At 41.3% G+C, this 19,991-nt stretch overlaps 1 protein-coding gene across 2 annotated transcripts in view; it reads right to left on the bottom strand.

Annotated features, from left to right (window-relative positions):
- Positions 1–4,952: 4,952 nt before the first annotated feature.
- dse (dermatan sulfate epimerase) overlaps positions 4,953–19,991 on the bottom strand; it is a 28,202-nt gene continuing 13,163 nt past the window's right edge. For both annotated transcript variants that reach the window (XM_085770291.1, XM_085770292.1), the window contains exons 4-6: positions 12,020–12,259; positions 8,859–9,066; positions 4,953–7,060 (exon numbers count right to left, since the gene is read on the bottom strand). In XM_085770291.1, the coding sequence (XP_085626417.1) occupies positions 5,311–7,060; positions 8,859–9,066; positions 12,020–12,259 (2,198 nt within the window). In that variant the 3' untranslated portion in view covers positions 4,953–5,310. The remainder of the gene's footprint in view (positions 7,061–8,858; positions 9,067–12,019; positions 12,260–19,991) is intronic.

The following is a 19,991-nucleotide window of genomic DNA, read 5'->3' as shown; positions in this document are numbered from 1 at the left end:
AGCAGCGACACCAATGGACGCTGAGGCTTTTTTTTTTTTTTTTTTACAAACATTCCGTGGCCATACCATACAAAAATTGCATATTTATCCTTGTTGAAATACAGGCTACTTCTTTACTTCTACTAAAGTAGAAATACAAGTAGGCTACAGCAATGAAACTAAATTTATTTTATACCAAGCCACCTTAACCCATAAGAACCCAGACCCATTTATCCTTGAAGGAAAATTAAGTGGGGTGAAACACAGACCAAGTGGAATGCATGGAACACATTTTTGAAGTTTTTTTTTAAATAGCGCCACCTATTGTCAGAGATCTGGAATGTTGCATATATATAATATGTCACATCGGGCGTTTTTGGTATCTTAAATTTTCACTTGAAAATAAATGGGCTTAACATTTTCTTTTGCTCTGTAACACAAATTTGACCTTTTATTTGCATTTCCATAACATATATCAAAATTACAAATTTGCTGGTTACTATTAACACCTTTTTAAGACAAGTTTCACAACAAAAAAGGGCAAACACTATAGAAATGCGAATATTGCCTCATATTGAAGGCTTTAACCAGTTACTGAAGCCTTAAAAGCTGTGCAACCACAATTTTCTTTCCAACTACAAATACCTTGGCATCTGGGTGGACAGTTGTCTTAATTTTAAGCACCATATCACCACCCTCATTGCTAAACTAAGAACAATACTTGGCTTTCTATACAGAAATAAGCACCGTTTTCCTACTCACCACAGGAAAAAAATTGGAGACACTATTTTTTCTCTGTTTTAGACTATGGAGATGACATCTATGGAAGAGCTGCTAGTTCCACTTTGATTCCCCTGGATGCTGTTTACCACTCACCCTTACATTTCATTTCCAATGATTCATATAATACTCATCACGGCACTCTTTATCAAAATGCCGGCTGGTCATTTCTGACAGTAAGGGGACAACAGCATTGGTTTTTATCCATTTTTAAAGCCCTGTCACAGTTATTGTCTCCTTATTTATCATCTCTGTTAACTATGAAATCACAAAACATTCACAGAACTGATAGTTGGGTCATATTCCATTCGTCAGAACTGAGCTGGGTAAACGTCCTTCTCTCACAATGCACCACATGGGACCCTCTCTCCCATCAGTACAGCAGTCCAGAACCCTTGTCTCAAACCTGGTTCATGACTGTTTGACTGTGTTAACTTTTCTTATTTGTTTCCTAATATTTTCTTATGTAAACTCTCATTCTTCTTTGCTGTATTTGTTGTTCTGTATACAACATCTATTGCACGTCTGATGGTCGTCAGTACATCCTGAACACTGTATCCTATTTTGTTACAGAAAATACAGCAAAAAAGCATAATTACATTAATATGGGACCAGCATGGGATACTAAAATCTTGTTCATTTACTGAGAAGAGTGTCTCTGCTAAATCTGTGGTTCAATTTCCGGACTGATATATCATTTTATTAAATATTGATTGAATTTGACATTATTTTTATGTTAACATTTTTGAATTATGTTTTAAATTGAACAACATAGAGTATATTAATTCAAAATACCTGAATCACCTAATTTAATTGAGCAGTTCTTTCCCATTTTCCTCATTGTGACATAGGCGTCACATGGTATTTTTCCTGACTTTTTTAAGGCTAAGGCCCGATGTGACGTATATGTCACAGCAATATTTTCTTAAGTTGTTTTATATGAGTTTCTTCAAAAAATGAGGTCAGAACAGGTTAAATACAACAAGGGACATGTTATAAAAGGATTTGCATTGTGAAATGGGTGGTGGCTTATTTTATTGACAGAAAGCAAGCTTTTTAAAAGTAGCGGCCTCTGTGAAATGTGCCAACTCTGCTGGCCACCATCTTGGAAATGTTGTCATGGATAGAGAGATTCACAGAGAGTCATGTGACTGCACCAGGATGTTGAGTAGATGTCACTTAGGGACTTTATGAATTAAAAGTTCAACATAAATATGTGTAAGGGGCTTTCCAGGACACTTGAAGGCAGTGTGACACCCGTGTCACCGTGGGTCCTTATGGGTTAATGAGAGGAACCATAAAGCCCAAATTTCAATTAAGATAGCAGATGAAAAATATTCTAAATATGACATGGCGACTCTCATGTCTTTTAGGTGTCAGGGTTTGCATATAGGGCAAATGTGGATTGTTGTCTATTACCTATAGGGCATAAAAATAACAAATCATGGTTTCATGAATCATGTAACTGCAACATTGCTAGGCCTATATCATTTCCTAATGGGGAATTTTGCATGCAATGTTGCATGTCTCTCTCTCTCTCTCTCTCTCTCTCTCTCTGTCTGTCTATATTTCTATGCTTATCTTCACTTTAAAGGTGAAAAACTAAGAGAAAGAACAGAAAAAGCTTTTGTCATTTAGTGTGTAGAATATTTTAATATTTCAAAATGAACAGAGAAAGTAAAATCAACATACCACAGTGGAAAAGCTATTCTGATGTTTTACTTTGCATGGCCAGCAGATGGCAGTATTTCATCTTGCTTTGAATACACATTAAGAGGCTGACAAAGAGAATGCCATCTCTCTCTCTCCTATCTGATCAGAGAAGGCTTCAAATACAAACAGAGCCTCTGTCTGTTTGTCACAATAAGGTTTCATCTCTTCATGAAACAAACTTGGTACATCAACTTTCCACCCTCAAGTGTTTGGACAAGGCCAGACACCAAAGGTCACTTTTCATTATAAAGGAATCAGTATGGAGCACATCTGGAAGTGATTATCTGCTCAATCATAACAAAACAACCCACAGCATTTTTGTGAGGAGAGGAATGGAAAGATATTCTTTTCATTTCACCCACTTATAGAGGCACGAATCCTGAGTTAAGTCGGTGATGGAAGTCAACAGAAGGCCAGAGGTTTGCAAGCCCACAATGCTTTTGTGACATCAGAGTTCTGGGCACAGCAACATCTGGGCCGTTCACAGCTGATGGATAACATAAACAAATGAATGCTTCAAATCAAAACTATATTAATTATCAGTGCATTGAAAATGAGTTTGTTCTGCTGATGATGAAAATGCAGAACTGATTTCTGATTGGCTTTCTGCCTGGGAATAGTTTTGACTGCTGTTCATAATGATTTTATCCACTGTGGATTTTCAACACTCCATCTCCAGCTTAAAGGCACTTTGACACACGAGTCGAGGAGGGTGAGAAAGTGTCAATTGTCTAGACTGTGTGTTTATTTGGAGAGTTACAACAGATGTCTCTCAGCATTGTCAGCTGGTAAATAAAACTTTCCACTTCAGAGGTTCATTACTCGGGACAATCTGTGTCTCTGATCCAGATTTCACAAATAACAGACAACAGATTTTCTCCTTGTTTTTTTATACAGTGACTACACTGGGAAATTGCTCTAAGTGCTGATCAAAAACAAAGGGCATGTTTATATCTTATGAAACAAACACTTCAAAGCCAGTGTGACTACTGACTGACTGGACAAGGAATTTCAAGGATATGACTGATGATAGTTTTGTTTTATTGTCAATAGTGCAATTCCCTTACCAAGTATAGTGTGGATACAAATTCTGATGAACTTTAATCCTCTATGCCATTGGGTTAGATTGGTCGCACACAGGACACAACACACAATGAATACACAACTTCACGAGTGTGGGTGGAAATTTTATTCACAAATGGTAAAAAAAAAAGAGAGACCATAAAAATATATCTTGCTTTCACATATATACATTTAAATGTATTTCTATGAACTATGTAGACAGGACAAATCTCAAGTACAGCTGTGGTGACTGCATTATAGTGGCTAACCTTGAGATCTTTGATACAAGGCAGGAACCTCTGAACACTACAAAGGACAAACTTCACACAGACTCGGTTCTAAAGCTCCACAGAAGCTTATTACATCAGAGGTGATCTGGTTTCATCTCGGCAATTCATCAATTCCTATTTGGAATCAGTTGTTTTTCCTGAACACCCGTTAGGTAGATCTTATCCTAAGTGTAAGGGCCAGTGTTAGAAAAAGAAAGTCTGAGATTTCAGGTGTGAAATTAGAAAAACACATGATATTATGGGAGTGATGTTGTAATTTCTAGAAATTGATATTATGAGAATAAAAGGTCATAACATTATGAGAATATAATTCATAATATTGCTAGAATAAAGTCTTAATTTTAACTTAATATCCTTAATCCCCATGGGGTAAATTTGTGATTTTGGGCTATACAAATACAACTGTCTTGACTAGAAAAAGTCACAGTATTAGAAGAGTTAATATCACAATAATTAAGGTTATATACCATCATCCTGGTTTCCTTGACAATGAGCCATGTGCTTTTTACAGAAAATAAACTTTGTGATAAACTTGTATGATGTTGAAGCCTAAATACAATCACAAGAAGTAAAAAATAAACACCACAGTCACATGATTTAAGTGTCATCACCGCTCCACTTAAGTTAAATTGGTATAGCTCTGACCTCTTCTACAAAAGCCCTTTCATCTTATGGCGCTTTTCCACTACAGTCACGGCAATCGCGGCGATCGCGGGGCCGCAATGTCCGTCACTCTCTTTTTTCGATCCTCTCGTCAGCTCCAAACTCACTCGTCTGCACCTCGATTACGGACCACAGCGTGGTTTTCCACACAGCATCATTTAACTCGGGTGAAGGAATAACAACAGTCTCAGTACTGTGTTTTTGAAATTTCCGGGTTTGATTCTCATGTCGGACGTAGCACTCGCACTCTTCCAGTGACGACGCTGTGACCAATCAGTGGAAGGCAGTCGGCTGACGTCACGTTTTAGTATTGCTTCGGCTCGCTTGGAACCAGGGCCGAGGTACTAAAATAGTACTAAGGTACTAAAAGAGTACCTGGTACCAGGTACTAGGGGCTAGTGGAAAAGCAAAAAGAGCGGGCCGTGCCGTGCCGTGCCGTGCCGTACCACGCTAGTGGAAAAGCGCCATTAGTAAGTTAGTGACAGTCTGTACGAACATAACAAGGCTGTAAAGGCAGACACTTGTTAGTAACTGGCTTCTTTTAACAGACATGAAAGCTTACAGAGATCATGTAACCAAGGTAATGACCCACCCAAAAAGAACACTAAAAAAGTCTTCAGGGTAAGGGAACAGGAAGTGTGAAAATTCTCATTCTGTATTTCCATTTCTGTTTTTGAAATCTCAGATTTTTCTTCTACTAGTGGCCCTAAGGTTTTGTTGTAAGATCTGGCTCAGACTGAGGTGTGGGGTGTGTTTAGCTCACCATGGACAAACAGGTCGTTCGATCTGTAGCTGGACGACCCCCCTCACCCCGCTCATGATGTTAACACTGCGTGTGAGAGCAGGAGGAGTAGAGGTACAGTAAGATGAAGCAGTCGATCAGAAGGATGGTGTAGAAGCACCTCTGCGTGTGCAAGCTTCGCCCCCTCTGGAAGCGAGTCAGTAACACGGCCAGCAGTAGAAAGAAGGTGGCAGTGTTCAGGAGGAGGAAGAGTCTGATGTAGGAAGCTGTGTTGGGGAGGTCCTCGCTCCCCGCCGTGGCCACCATGTGAACCTCTTTGAATTTGCGGCCCTTGACGAAGCCGCCTTTACCGTTCTTGCGCTTATCTGGATAATCCATGAAGGCCCTCGAGTCGGCGTCGCCCTCCTCCGGACTGTCCTCGTACGTTCGCTTTGAAGATTTCTGCCTCTCCTTCTTCTCGTTCACTTCAATCTGTGCAAATATGTCGGGTAGACTCTCGGAAAGCTTTTCCACAAGGTTCACCTTCTTCCCCCCTTTGCCCTTGCCCTGCTTCTTGGACATAGCAAACATCTTCTCAATGGCCTCCTCGGTCTTCTTTTTGTCCGAGAACTGGAGGAGGCGCTCCGCGGTCTTGCGGAAGCTGGCGGTGTTGAGGACACGTCCCAGGATGTGTCTCTCCATCTGCTGGAAGACGGGCTTGACGTGCTGGAGGTTGTCCTCCATCACATTGACGTATTCCTCTACTTCTTCCGGCGTGGTGTCCGCTGCAGATGATGACATCTTCTCAAAGACGATCTTCTTGTTGTCCAGCAGCACCATGGAGTACAGAGGCTTACTGGTGACCTCTCCGGTCAGCAGGTAGATGGTGTAGGTGTGATCCTTGGTGGCCAGGTAAATGTCCACTCTCTGGTCGTCACCACGGAGGCTGAAGCTCTGCACATCCACGCCTGGTCCAAAGAAAATGTAGGCCACCCTCGTGTGAGGATACCTCAATGGCATTGTGACATTGACGTAGTTGGAGCCATTGTATGGGTACCCTCGAGGGTAATTCCAATACCCTATCATTCCTTTGTTACTATAGCCAGTGTCGTCCATCCAGAACATCTTATATTTGTCCTCTCCATGTGATACAAATGCTCCATGAACACCATCTATCTTTGTGCTCTGGAACGGCAGCTCCGTGTTGTGGAAGAAGGCACTCATGGCCCTGGTGGGGCTGTCAGGATCCAGGTGGATGTGGTCCACGAGGAGGAGGAGCTGCGGGTGAAGAAGAAGCAGGTTCCTCTGAAAGTTCTTGATCTTCAGCTCTGGATGATAAGCAGAGCGTCCCTCACCACGTATGAAGACCATTCCCTGTCTTTCCATGGCAGCTTCTACCTTCCCCTGGGTGTCGGCTGCAAGCCCCACTTTGTATTTCAACCACTTGGAGTCGCAGGCTTCTGTGACCTGTCCAGTCCACGGCTTAAAGCAACTCCCTGAGACAGCCGAGCCAAACAACAGCGCATTGTTTAACAGAGTGTACTTGGGTCCGTACAGTGCCTCTGTGATGAACGGGACACCATTGGGCGCAAAGGTGAAAGTGTTCTGATCAGGGTGCTCATGGCCGGCGTTAAAGTTCCTCCACCCTTTGATCCACTCTTTGTACTTGTTCTGGTGAACAATGTCGAAGATGGCGCGTCCTCCCAGCTTTCCCGACTTAAAGGACACAAAGGTGTGGTTGACGTCTGCAGGTAAAGCACTTCCATATGTGACAACACCCCAGTCTTCAAAGTAGTGGAGCTGGGATGTCCCAAAGTCTGATGGTGGCTTAGGTGTCAGGTTCGGGTCATACCTGCAGAATACAATGAGAAGACCTACATCAGATGAACAAAGTATTTGTATGGAGTTTTGATCCCAAAGTATGGAAACCCTGAGAAGCATGTGATTTTTTTCTTTCTGTGAAGAAATGTTGCATATGTTGCAAGACTGTTACAAAACTAATCCTCACCCAATATATTTTCAACTTGCCCCTCGGGCAAAAAAACAAACACAGACACAAACTTAGAAACTAAGAAGATGATTCTGGCAAAATAAATGTTGGCTTGCTCTCACAGCTGGCTTTTTCGTAATCCATTTATAAAGGATTCAAGGGTTTCAACACTTCAAATATTAGCTTTACAGAACTTCTATCATTGTAACCCTCAATCCTAACCTAAGTGTTGAAGCTGGTCAGAGAAAACAACATATGAGGGTGTCGGTATGCTTTAAACAAATTAGTTAGTGTATGTTTTGAACTGCTAGAACTGAGCCACATTCAAATCTAGTCTGGAAAATATGTTGTCAGAAAAAGGTAGACCTGATCAATAGTCTAATTGGGGATAATGCTGCACACTCTTGGGCAATGGTTCATCAAAGGCATCCAAGATTATCAACTCTTTGAATATACAGGAACTACAGTGTTTTTGCCCATTGTTCAAAGTCCTACTAATCCCATTGAACAGGTGTTCTTTGGAAATTTTAGGTGTGTTTTTTTTCAGAAGTTTACAGTTTGACACAGAAGTTTACAGTTTGACACTAAAGTGCAAAAAAGTGTCAGTTGCAACCACTGTGAGAATGTGGAAAAAACTGACATATTTCAAGACATAATAACATCTGACATACAACACTACACATGTAGTTTATAGACTGGAGTGCCCTTGTGGTTGTTTCTATGTTGGACAAACAAAAAGAAGAATCAAAGATCGACTAGCAGAACATCAAAATACCATCTGTACCAAAAATGCCAGAATGCTATGGCATCACACTATATGGAGGTGAGACAACCCCAACACACTGAAAGCAACTGTTCTCAGAGGAGGTGACCGTGTAAAGAGACTATTCCAACGTGACACCTTTTGAGTTGTATAACTGTACCTCAATCATGAAGTAGACTTTTCCCCTTTTTGTAAATAGCGTCCTATAAGGTGTATTTTGTTAGGTGGGAGTTAATTTACAGTATTTTGGTATGTGGATATGTGGAATGATGAACAAAGCCAATGTGTGAACTCGTCTGTCTTTCTCTCTCTCTCTCTCATTGCACACTGGCATGGAACCTCCTTCATTGCAGCGATTGTGTGCAGGTGTGTTAGAAAGCCCTGATGAAGACCAGTGTTGGTGCTCTCAATGTGCTGCTGGCTATGATTTTTAAACTAATTGCCATGTAAAATAAAGGCATTTTAATAACTTTGCACTTTTGTGTCAAACTGTAAACTCCTGCTAATCTTATCTGGTGAAATTGTTTAAAAGTGAACTGCATAAGCAAGTTTTATGATTATTCAAGATAATAAGAATAAGAATGGTGGTTTGCCTATATACCGTTGATGAAACATAATGATGGATGCCAACAAAAATGATTAATCCGTGAGGCTGTTTTACAGGATTACTTACTAACTCACTAAAATATCAGTTGCATCCCTGGATTTAATTTCTGCAACTTTGCAAGTCCTTGTTTGTAAGAAATCTAAACCCCAGGCAACAGATACAGACACGCATGGTAGATCACCATCAGATAGTAAAGTGATCTGTGGGTGGATTTCCCCTTTAATAATAGCTCCACATAGACAAACTGCAGCAAGATGTTTCCCATTATTAAAGTGAGTTCAGCAGCTTACCAGATGAACTCTGTGTGGAGAGTACACCATCGCTGGCCCTTTCCAGCCTGCCCTGGCCCTTCCATCACCCTGTTTTGATGAATCAGATCCGCCAGCCAGTTTCCACTGCCATTACGCAACACATAGCGGTCCAAGAAGACCAGCTGGCTTTCCGGCCCATAGAACCAGTTGTAGTTGGAATCTGCAATGGCCACGGTCCGCTGAAATCCTAGTGGAAGCACAGAGTGGACAAGTTCAGTGGCGGCCGGTTACAGTGGTGTCATGCAGAAATGATAGTATATCAAGAATGAAAAGCTAATGTACCAGATTTTCAGTTTGTCGTCCCAAAAACAACAAAAATATAACATTTAGCGATATGTGGAGCTTGTAAAAACATCTTAAAATGTCAGTTTTTGACACACCATAATTCACAGCATTTTGTCCAATGACCACTTTAAATAAACATTCATAAGTGAGTGTGCTTGGAAAGCCCCTTATTACATCCACAACTTCTAAGAACCATCACATTTCAATGTTTTCTTTTTTCTGAGTATGAGTAATCTAATGACAGCTGTCTGTCCATCAAACACAACTTGACAAAGACAAGCTTTTAATAGCTACATAATTTTCCAAGGTAAACATAGACTTAAAAACAAGGTTCATGTAGATTTCAGTGCATATCACTTTTTTAAAAAAACATTTCAAACCAGCAGCTCCTGAGATGACCTGTGCTGTGTGTACTACTATGAGGTTATTTTTCTGCTGTACTTTTTTAATATCTGAAAAAATACTTGAGAAAGCTTAAATTTGATCTGAGTGTAAGAATATTTGTCGGAGAGGGTGATGAATGAATGCGTGTTTTACTGAACACTTTAACACCAAACAACTTTAACAGCTGTGTCTATGCACGTCAAAACACAAAACACATTTTAATTAAAAAATTCATATAAATGAAAATGTACAGAGGCAGTGTAATTATAGATTAGATATTTTATTGCCACTGCTACTACCCTAGCCACAGTACAGTCAAGTACAGGTGTGTCTAGAAGTGGAACTTGTGCCAAGCTGCTGATATCAGAAGTCCACCGCTGTTCTAACTGCAAACAGTCTCCTGTCCTCAGGAGTCTGGATCTGAGGTGAACGTGTGAAGTTCAAACTCCCAAGTAAGAGAGTCCAGACTTGGCCTACTCTATATTGAGAAACGGCTACTATGTTTGTTACAGGATCTGACAAGATACATACTATTTCAGCTTAAGCAAGTATTGGTTTGGAGCTTCAATGTCAGCTTGAACCTTTTTTTAGTGTTTGCTTCCAGTCATAAACAAACAAACATGTGGTGAAAGGACAGCGATCGGCCAACTAACAGCTCAGCTCCGTTCAGAGCTCACACTTCATTATTACACGTCAAACTCCAACTGACACATAAATGGACAGACATTTTCACCCCCTTTAACTTAATGCTTCCATTTCCTTTTTATCACATACTGTACCAACTGACACTTTCACTTTTTGTCCGCATTTACACTTCATGCTCGGTATGCCACCTTCTCAGCTCTGTTTTTCTCCAACTTTTAAGCACTGAAGTTATTTCAGTTGATTTAAATGCAGTTTTTATCATCAGTGAGTGCACATTATTTTCTAGTGGTGGTTACATTTACTTTCTGTCTGCTCTATGCAAACACAGAACACACACAGTCAGTGAGGGGGGCAGCGATCATCCAGGCTGATCAGGGGCCAGTTGAGGATAATCTGGCCTTGTCTTCCAGTCTGGTGGAGGGAGAAAGCTGCTATTGTGGCTCGGGGGTCTGAGGTCTCTCCTGGCTGCTGTAATTAGAGGTGCTGTCTGAGTGCGGCAGTGCCGTTCAGACACAATACAGAAACTGTTGGCGGGGGGCTGTGAAATGTCTGAGCCTGACCCAAGGTGCCCCCCCCCTCCCGCCTCCTCCTCTGCCGCTGCCCTCGTCCTGACCTTCGGATCAAACTTCCAGGATGCCGCTGATCCCTGCAGATCTCAGCTCAGCTTTGAAAGGCATCCAGAAAGGTAATGACTACACGCATGCATAAGCCATATCAGCCCAGAGGAGAAGCTCCTCTCCTCTCCTGTGTGGCAGCCTCAGGTCATTTTCATGCCTAATCTAATACATATAGTTTTCTGACTTTCAATATGCATTCACACTTGTTTGGACCAGTTGGCGAGCTAAGTAACCACTTACTCATGGTTTGAAGACTCTGGCAGGCTACATATACGTACTGTATATTCATGTAAGAAAAAAAGTATGGTTGCCCTGAGAGCTCAATGCACTGATACTAGATACACCCAGCACCACCAGATAGACAAATGTGCAGCAAATACACACAGCACAACAGAATGCAGAAATGTGACAGGATAAAGTTTGAAAGATGTTTATGCATGAGCACCAAATGGAACTGACACCTCCCAGCAGCAGCCTCTGTGGGTACCAGTCAGTGTTAATTTTCACAGCTAACATTTTTTTTTACATCTACTTTTAGTTGTTTCAATGGCTGAGATCAAATGTGTGTATCTAACCTTACCACTGTAGAGATTAGTTGTGATTGGCTCTCTTCCTAGTAGCTCTGATTGGACTTTGTCTTGTTTTTATTCTTCAACTAAAGTGTCAAATCGCATTTTCATCATATGCAAGTTTTTGTTCAGTTTTCATTATATGTTGATGAAAATAATTAAGCTAAATTAACACTGGTACAAGTGCACACAGTGCATAGTGGACATAAAAAAAAGAAAAGAGTTTATCTCTCAGTCAAGGTTAACAGCTCCATGCTAATATAAGATGGATGAGCAACATTTGTATTTTACATTTATACATTTCTAAAAAGTAAATCTGAGCAAGGCTGTTTGGCTCTAAGGCCCCATTTCAGCCACAGCCTTCAGACTTGTGTCAACATTGTGTAGACTGTGTGACCAGACTGTGTCTTTTTCCTGTAGAAAATTGATCAGGAATCATTAGGGATAATCAAAATCGATAATGTCATTGTAATATCTTATCAATTCTCATCCATAGATGTGTCTTGCTCTGTTGAAGATGCAATCTTAATTGCATGTGGTTTTGTCACATGCACTTTCTTACGTTACAATAGAGAAGTAATCACATGCATTTCCCAGCATTTTAAAGAGTAAAAAAAAAGAAGGTGCTGCTGGCTGTTACCGGGCAGAATGGTCCTGTAGAGGAAGGCAAAGTGTTGGAGGAGCCAGGGGTGGTCGAAGTGGCCGATGGAGAAGTGGCGCTGCACCAGGAACATGTACTGGAACAGAGAGCGGGTGGTGTAGGTCCCGTAGGCCACGCCCTCATACAGGGAGCCGTCCGTCACGTCACGCAGGAGGACCATGGACTTCTCCATGATGGACAGCGCCTGCTTGGTCCACAGGTAGGCCTCCTGAAGGTAGCCTGGAGCAATGCAGTCAAAGATGGAGCAGTTTAAATGGAGTCAGAGTGTCCAGTCACCGCATTGGTTTTGTTATTGACACTGATGAACATTTTACATTTTTAATTGTAAGTGACTTCAACTGAGTACCAACACACAGACATACACAGACGATTGGTAAAGACACTTGCATGTACCGATCAATGTGGGGGGATGTGGGGAACGCGACACGGCACGGTACGCCATGGCCCGCTTTTTTTGCTTTTCCACTAGCTCTAGTACCTGGTACCAGGTACTATTTTAGTACCTCCTCGGCCCTGGTTCCAAGCGAGCCGAAGCGATACTAAAACATGACGTCAGCCGACTGCCTTCCACTGATTGGACAGAGCGTCACTGGAAGAGTCGCGAGCGCTATGTCCGACATGAGAATCAAACCTGGAAATTTCAAAAACAGAGCAGCAACAGCGCCAGCTGGTCTGTATCAGACTGTTGTTATTCCTTCACCTGAGTTAAATGTTGCTGTGTGTAAAACCACTGTGGTCTGTTAACGAGGTGCAGACCAGTGAGTTTGGAGCTGACGAGAGGATCAAAAAAAAAGAGACGGACAATGCGGCCCCGCGATCGCCCCCACGATCACCCCGCCCCCGCTGAGGAGGAACTAGAGAACTCAGCTGTAGTGGAAAAGCATCTTTACCGAGCCAAGCCGTGCCGTTCCATGCCGTGAAAGTGTCGTGGAAAAGCACCAATAGTAGCTGGTGAGCTGTCCAACAATTGCATCTATGTTTCCAACTGAGCTGCTGCAAAGTCCCTGGTGCTCAGGCCTGGAGGCAGGAGGGCAGTTTGATTTGAAATGCACTGGCAGCAACCCTCAGTCAGTGTTAAGTTACTTTCTCACGTACGACCACAATACGTTGTTTCATTTCTTGAGAAGTTGATTTGCATCGATTGACACAGGAAAATGGCTGGAAGGTGAGAAATAACCAGCTTTACTTGAAGTGTGATTTTCGCAAGTAGCTTCTGCTCAAAGCTCCCATGTTGACCTCAAGATACAATATGTGTTAAAAAAGTGTGAACAAAGGAACATGTTCAAAATTAACCCTTTTATTAGATCGTAAGTAAAGCATATCGATAATGCCCGGCGAGGTGTCCAATTATGAAGAATTAATGGACGATGTGGAGACGTGAACCGCCCGAAGCGAAGCAAAGTATTATCCCAAAGGGCATTATTCCGCTTATACCATGGTCACTTACCAAAGAAATAAATATTAAATCAATTTTAATGTGTTTAACAGTTAAAATCACAAGTTTTTTCACAAGCCGCAGGCGAGAAAAAGGAAACCCGCTGTGGCCGCAGCATGTCTGACACTGGGTATGATATGTTGAGGATATTAAACTCTTTTCTGGAGTTATTGGGGATGCGCACAAGGATGATGCTTGCACAGTGTCCTTGTGGAAGTATGAGGTTACATCAGTCCAGCTCCTCAGAATCAGGGTGATCTGTGCTCCTACTTAACATAATTTGTAGGAGATAATTCGCCAGACCTGGGAAACATTGATTAATGGACAATCTAGTTCAATGCAAATTAACCTATAGTATAGATTGAGGCAATATCTAACACTATGTTCTTTAAACTAGTTCACATCAATTTATGTACTGATTTGTAGAGAAAATCAATTATATCTCTCTTTGCTGTGGACCCCAGGAGCACCCTGAAGGACCGTGGACCTCGGTTTAACCACTGATCGAAAGAATCTATAGACGTCAAGACGTTCACTGAAGGTAAAACAACTGACCCAGCATCTGTTTAGGCGTCTACTGTGTACGGGACAGGTTTTAAATTAATTTTGAACAAATGTTATGCTCAGCAAACATGGAAAATATATAATAGGTTCTGTTTAAAAGAGTAAGAATAGAAGGAAAGAGTCGGATCCAGCGCAGCATTCATTTACAAGCACCGATTAAACTTCTTGTAAATAAACTCCGCCCACAGACTGTAACGTTATAGCCCCGGCTCTCTCCTTGTGTCAGTCCGAGGTCTCAACGGGCCGGACCGAACAACACGACCGGATGTACCGGGTTCAGGTCGAAAACATTTAATAGCTGGGATCGGCGGACCACCGGCTTCTTCTTTTTCTTTTCTTTTTTTTGCTGTGGTCCGGTCTAGAGTTAATGCTGGTGACGTGAGCCCGGGGCCGCACCGGGTCCAGGCTTCAACACCTGGCTGCGGATCTGACCGAGGTCGGGTCTTTGAGAACTGTAGCAGGACTGAAGCAGCTTAGAAAGTGCTCAAACAGGCGATCATGGGCTTTCAGAGGTTTAGTACATTTACAAGAACTACTGTAGCAGAAAACAGAGATAGACCCGGCTGGGCGTCTGTTTGAGACTCAGCTTTTATTTGAGAATTTACTGTAGGCTAGGCCTACATATGACGGTCTAGAGTCAACTTTTTAAAATAACACTCACGGTCTCTGAGGGTGGGTGTACTAACATATTCATTAAAATATGACTTTTCCTCGTCCATTCTTGAAAAAACAGTCCGTTAAAACATGCTAACCAGTGTTTACAAGCTACGGTGTTTCAGATGTTTTGCCTCCAGCTAAGCCCCGCCCACCCGGATGTTTACAATCTGTGAAGGGGTCTATTGAGAAAACAATTTTAACTCACAGAGCTATAATATTCAAGACTTATGAGTAAAAAGCTGCAGTTAGCGACATAGTGGTATCTCATTTGAACCAGAGAAGCAGAACAGCAGTGGGAACACATTTCCCAAATATAAAGCCTGTGGCGTATTATGGACAATATCACTGGTCTACTGTTAGCTTTTCATGCGTTTTATGCTAATCCCCACTGAAAAGCTGGTGACAAGTGTTAGCATAGTACTGTATATGGCCAGGAATAGACTTCTGCTGCTTTGCATAAACAAAGACAGAGCGGTAATCCTCCTTGGAGGCAGCGGGCCTTCAAAGTGCTTAGATTATTGAGAATACGGTATGTTCTCAGCAGGACGTGAAGTGAGAGGACGTACACGACAAAGCCAGTAGGACCTCATGTTCAGAGTGTACGACTGTGAGTGTTATGTCACCAATGGAATTAATGAAAAACAGCAAACAAGGCTCCTCAGTCTGTTACCTACAGAAACCTTCCACACACAGCACCGCCATGGAAAGCATGACACCACTATGGCACACTATACCATGTATACTCTCTCTCACACACACACACACACACAGACACACACGCCAGATCACACACATAGAGTTTACTATGAGAACAAGTGACCACATAAACACTCCAGCCACAGCTCTTTGAGGAATCCCGGGGGCCATCGGCAGTAACTGGTTGGGTGGCTCCACCCACTGGAGCCGTCCCCAGCAGTGTGCAGTTTGACTTTGGGGACCGCTGGAACTACACAGAGCAGGTATTTACCATCAAACAGGAACTCCTGGCACGCACAAAGACCACATTTACACAAATAGCTCTTCACCAGCCCTCACAGTCCTGGGCCACTTAGGGCAGTACTGGCTTTGGCCGGCTGCAGACACTTTTCTCAAAAGTAAAAACATTACATGGACTTTTAAACAGAGTCAATCCAGTTTTTAAGATGTCAGTGCTGGTTTGATCCATAGAGTAACAGCAGCTGTCAGTGGATATTGCTCATCAATGACAAATGTTTAACAATTCATCCATTTACAGCCACATTTAATACGTTTTTTGGTCGAAATAATTACAATGTCATCTAATAAAGTTTCCGTTTTTGTTGAGGCCTGATGTTGAAACAAAGCAACATCAGTGTGTGTGTGTTTTTTTGTCACTGAATATGACCTCTGGGCTGTTTGATCTTCATGCAAGAAGTTCGACAAATACTACTTCTTATTAATTGACAAAAAAAAAATAGGAAGTCCAGGCTGTGTTTTATTTTCTTTTTGTGTGTGAAATTCAGCACTTAGTAGATACCAGTGTCTGCGCTTGCCATACCTGGCTTATAGGCTTGTTAATTAGCCAATTAGCCAGCAAAATCAATTATATATTTGATTAAGCCTTCAAAATGCCCTGCGTGCTAACAATGCAATATGAGTATTTGTGCTAGCCACATTTATCAGACTGGCACATGCTGAAGTCTCAGCTCCACATATTCTGCCCAATTTTGAATTAACCATCCATCTTTATGTAAACTCTATTGCATTTGGAAAGGCGAGCTCTGCCATGTTGCAGCATGTGGTCATGTGATCAAATGAAACACATGTGGTTATGTGTGGATATGTGTTCACATGTCTCCACATGGGGGAAACATGGGAAAGCCATGTTTTTTTTCTGTAAGTTAGCTTGAGGAAGGATGATTGAAACAATAAATAAGGGGGGGTTTCTTTTGTGGAGTATTCCCAACTACTTTGTTAATACTCAAAAATACTGCTCAATGGAGAGTCTCTGCTGTTCCTTTTTATGGTTAGTTCAACTAAATTATTGGTGACAAATACATCTTTCCTGGTAAGAAAAAAAAAAAATCCCAACCATTCCCCCAAAGTAAGGTCTTCTATTTTTCCAGAAGAGGAAGAAATAGTAAGTGTTCTCATCTAACAGAAAACAGAAGAGAAACTGAGCAGTCAGCAAGTGCACTAACAGAAACTATATGACAGGACAACAGAGTTCAATGGAGGCGTTATGAATGGGAATTCAAATGAAATCATTAACTGAAAAGTCACATTTAAAGGGAAACACATACACAGCAGACAAACGGTATGATGTCAGTGTTGCGACTGAATTTTGAAGGTTTTGTTGAAAGTATCTATTTCAGAACATGAACGTGAAAATAGATGCAGCAGAGGTATACTATAATGAAAATTTACATGAGGAGTCCTGTCAACAGGGTAAAACGCTTTCTGGGCTGCTGGAGATTTTTTGTTTTAACCAGAGCAGCAACACTGAGTATTGGTGCTGTATCCAGGACAGTAAAGTAACTCTTGCTCTACCTTTAATTTCCTGTTTTCCTAGAGTTTAATAAGGTGGCTAATTCCTCTAGGGTAGTTTTTTTTTATATATAGGTCTGACTCTTGGTCCTGGTGCTGGTTCTAGACACCCCTATTCCTCCTTCTGCACACATCAAGCTTCAAGCTCTGGGAACTGGAACTGTCCCACAACTCTTTAGAGCAACGTCACTCTGCTGCCTGAAGCAATGATAAAGATCAAGGGATTTATTCTCAATAACGCCCTTTAACTCGACCTGCACTCCTTCTCTTCACACACAGGGTGGATGAAGGGCAACTTTAGTTGAAGAAAGTCAGTGCTGAAATATGTTCCCCACATGCTGACAGCCCAATTATGAGGGTTTACATTTACTGTTTGTCCTTTGCTATCGTTATGTCTATGACAGCTTGAACCTATTCATACTGTTTAAACACTGCTTGACTTTCCAGCACATTATGTAACTTCATTTAAACAGCAGCTACTCTTGTCAAGTGTGACAATAATGGTGTAATGTAAATGGTAATAATATAAATAGTAGAGCCTATATAATGACCTGAGGTAAAATTTGCTAACAATAGCCACAGACTATTGCAGCTTTTCAATGACAGTCTAATCTGTATTTTACTTTGACTTACTAGAAATAAGAACAAGAAATATTAAAATGAGAAGAATCTGGTGAGTGTGAGAAAACTGATTTTGTCTGGTTGCACTAGTACTGGGCAGGATATCATTAGACAAACTTCATCTTTTCTTACGGAACCACTTGCACCAATATCATGATACATGCTTTTACAACACTGAGACAGATGTTTCCTTTGTTACACATAATTTCATTGCCTGGAAAATGATGACAAACTAGAGGAAAGAACTGGATAATACAGTAGCTCTTCCATTTTCTGCTGTATAATCTATTTTTCCGTTACATATTTCGGAGAAAGACTTGAGTTTCATAATAGGAATCAGTAATGTTTCATCATGAGTCACTGACTCTGAATTGAATGAGCGTAAGCATTAGTGAGTCCACATTTACTATAAGCCCCTGACACGCCGCCTACCACCATGTTAAGAGGTTAGAGCAGCACTCAGCCTGAATGACACACATGTCTGAGGTGTGGCTGTGGCTCCAGCCTCCCTCAGGCAATGTCTCATCCCCAGATCTGGCATGGAGGGTGATTGTTCATGTGTGAGGAAGGACTGGAAAAACATCTGATGAGTGCAATACAGATATCATATGAGTATTACATAACTGACACATAAGAGCCTATGACGGGTTTGACATGTTGAGACAAACAACCACACACACTCATATTCACACCTGAGTTCAATACCGTTCACACCAATGTACAATGCTGTGAAAAAGTACTTGACCTCTTCCTGAATTCTTTTTTTTTTTTTTCGCATATTTGTCACATTTAAATGATTCAGATCATCAAACAAATTTTACAATGAAACAAAGATAACCCAAGTTAATGTGTAAGTGGTTCACTGGAGTCCCAAAGCTTTAGAAATGGCTTTGTAACAGTTTCCAGACTGATAGATGTCAATGACTAATGTTTTTTCATCTGTTGTTGAATTTATTTAGATGATGTGTTGGTTTTTGAGATCTCTCAGCCTACTTCACTTTGTCAGACAGGTTGTATTGAAGTGATTTCTGGATTCAACAGGTCTGGGTGTGGATAGTGAAACTGAACTCTTTCCAAAAAAAATTGGTTCATCAAGTTGACAAGAGGAGCAATAACTTTTTAGTGTCAGGTAGATTTGGATAGCGTTTTTTCTTTAATAAATAAAATTGTCATTCATAAATTGCATTTTATATTTAGGCTACTTAGGTTATCTTTGTCTGATAATAACATTTGCGTGATGATCTTAAGCATTTAAGTGTGACAAACGTGAAAAAAATAAGAGTTCAGCAAGGGGCCAAATACTTTTTCACAGCACTGCAGGCCTGTTTTTATATAAAATACTGTTTTATCATTGTATTTTTTATTATAAGCAAAGAAGTGCTGACAGCAAAGCTGAAAACAAGTCAGTTTAATGAAAAATACTGTAAAATGGCTGCAAATATTGCTGATATTCTGATATTAGTGTGGGGGGTCAGGGCCAAGGATGTGGTTGACAGCGGAGCCCGGGTTCACTGCTCATGAACTGGATTTAAACTGTGCAGCACTCTGGTTCTTGAAGGCACCAACAGGCAAACACCTGCATATGGAATGCACATCTCCTCCAAGCTGCCGCTGCCTCGTTATCAGCTCATCTTAACAACTCCGGTCTGGCAGAGCACAAACATTTTTCAATTCTGTGAAATGTTATTGTAAGGCACCAAATACTGAAGAAACAATAACTTTGTCCAACATGTCAGCCGTGGGCTTATACTTTTGTGACAGATAACTAATAAAGAGGAACCAAAGTTTGTTCATGTCTGGCTGGTCTTACTGGAACATTTCCATGTCATCTGACAGAATAATATTTAGGCGTAAAGCCATCCCCCGCTGCACAGGAAATTAATGATACTTATACAAAGAGATGGAGCTGTCAAATGAAACAGCTGAAATAAAGACCATCATTGCAAATCCATCATGTGTTAGCAATCTATCAAGAAGCAGTTTTCTCACCCCTGCTAGGTATGAAACCATCATCTCTGCATGAGGCCTCTGGTAAAACGCACTAACATATAAAATGTGTTGTAAACAAAGCACTCGAGCAGCAGTTAGACACATTTCTTTCCTCCGGTAACAAAGGCAGGCTGAACTGGAGTAAACTCCCTTTTTTTTGCTGAAGCTAAGAGAGGTAAG

The sequence above is a fragment of the Trachurus japonicus genome, chromosome 24 (genome assembly GCF_045865225.1).
Source record: "Trachurus japonicus isolate A0001 chromosome 24, Traja_1.0".
Taxonomy (NCBI): domain Eukaryota; kingdom Metazoa; phylum Chordata; class Actinopteri; order Carangiformes; family Carangidae; genus Trachurus; species Trachurus japonicus.
This window is presented reverse-complemented; position numbering and strand designations above follow the sequence as displayed.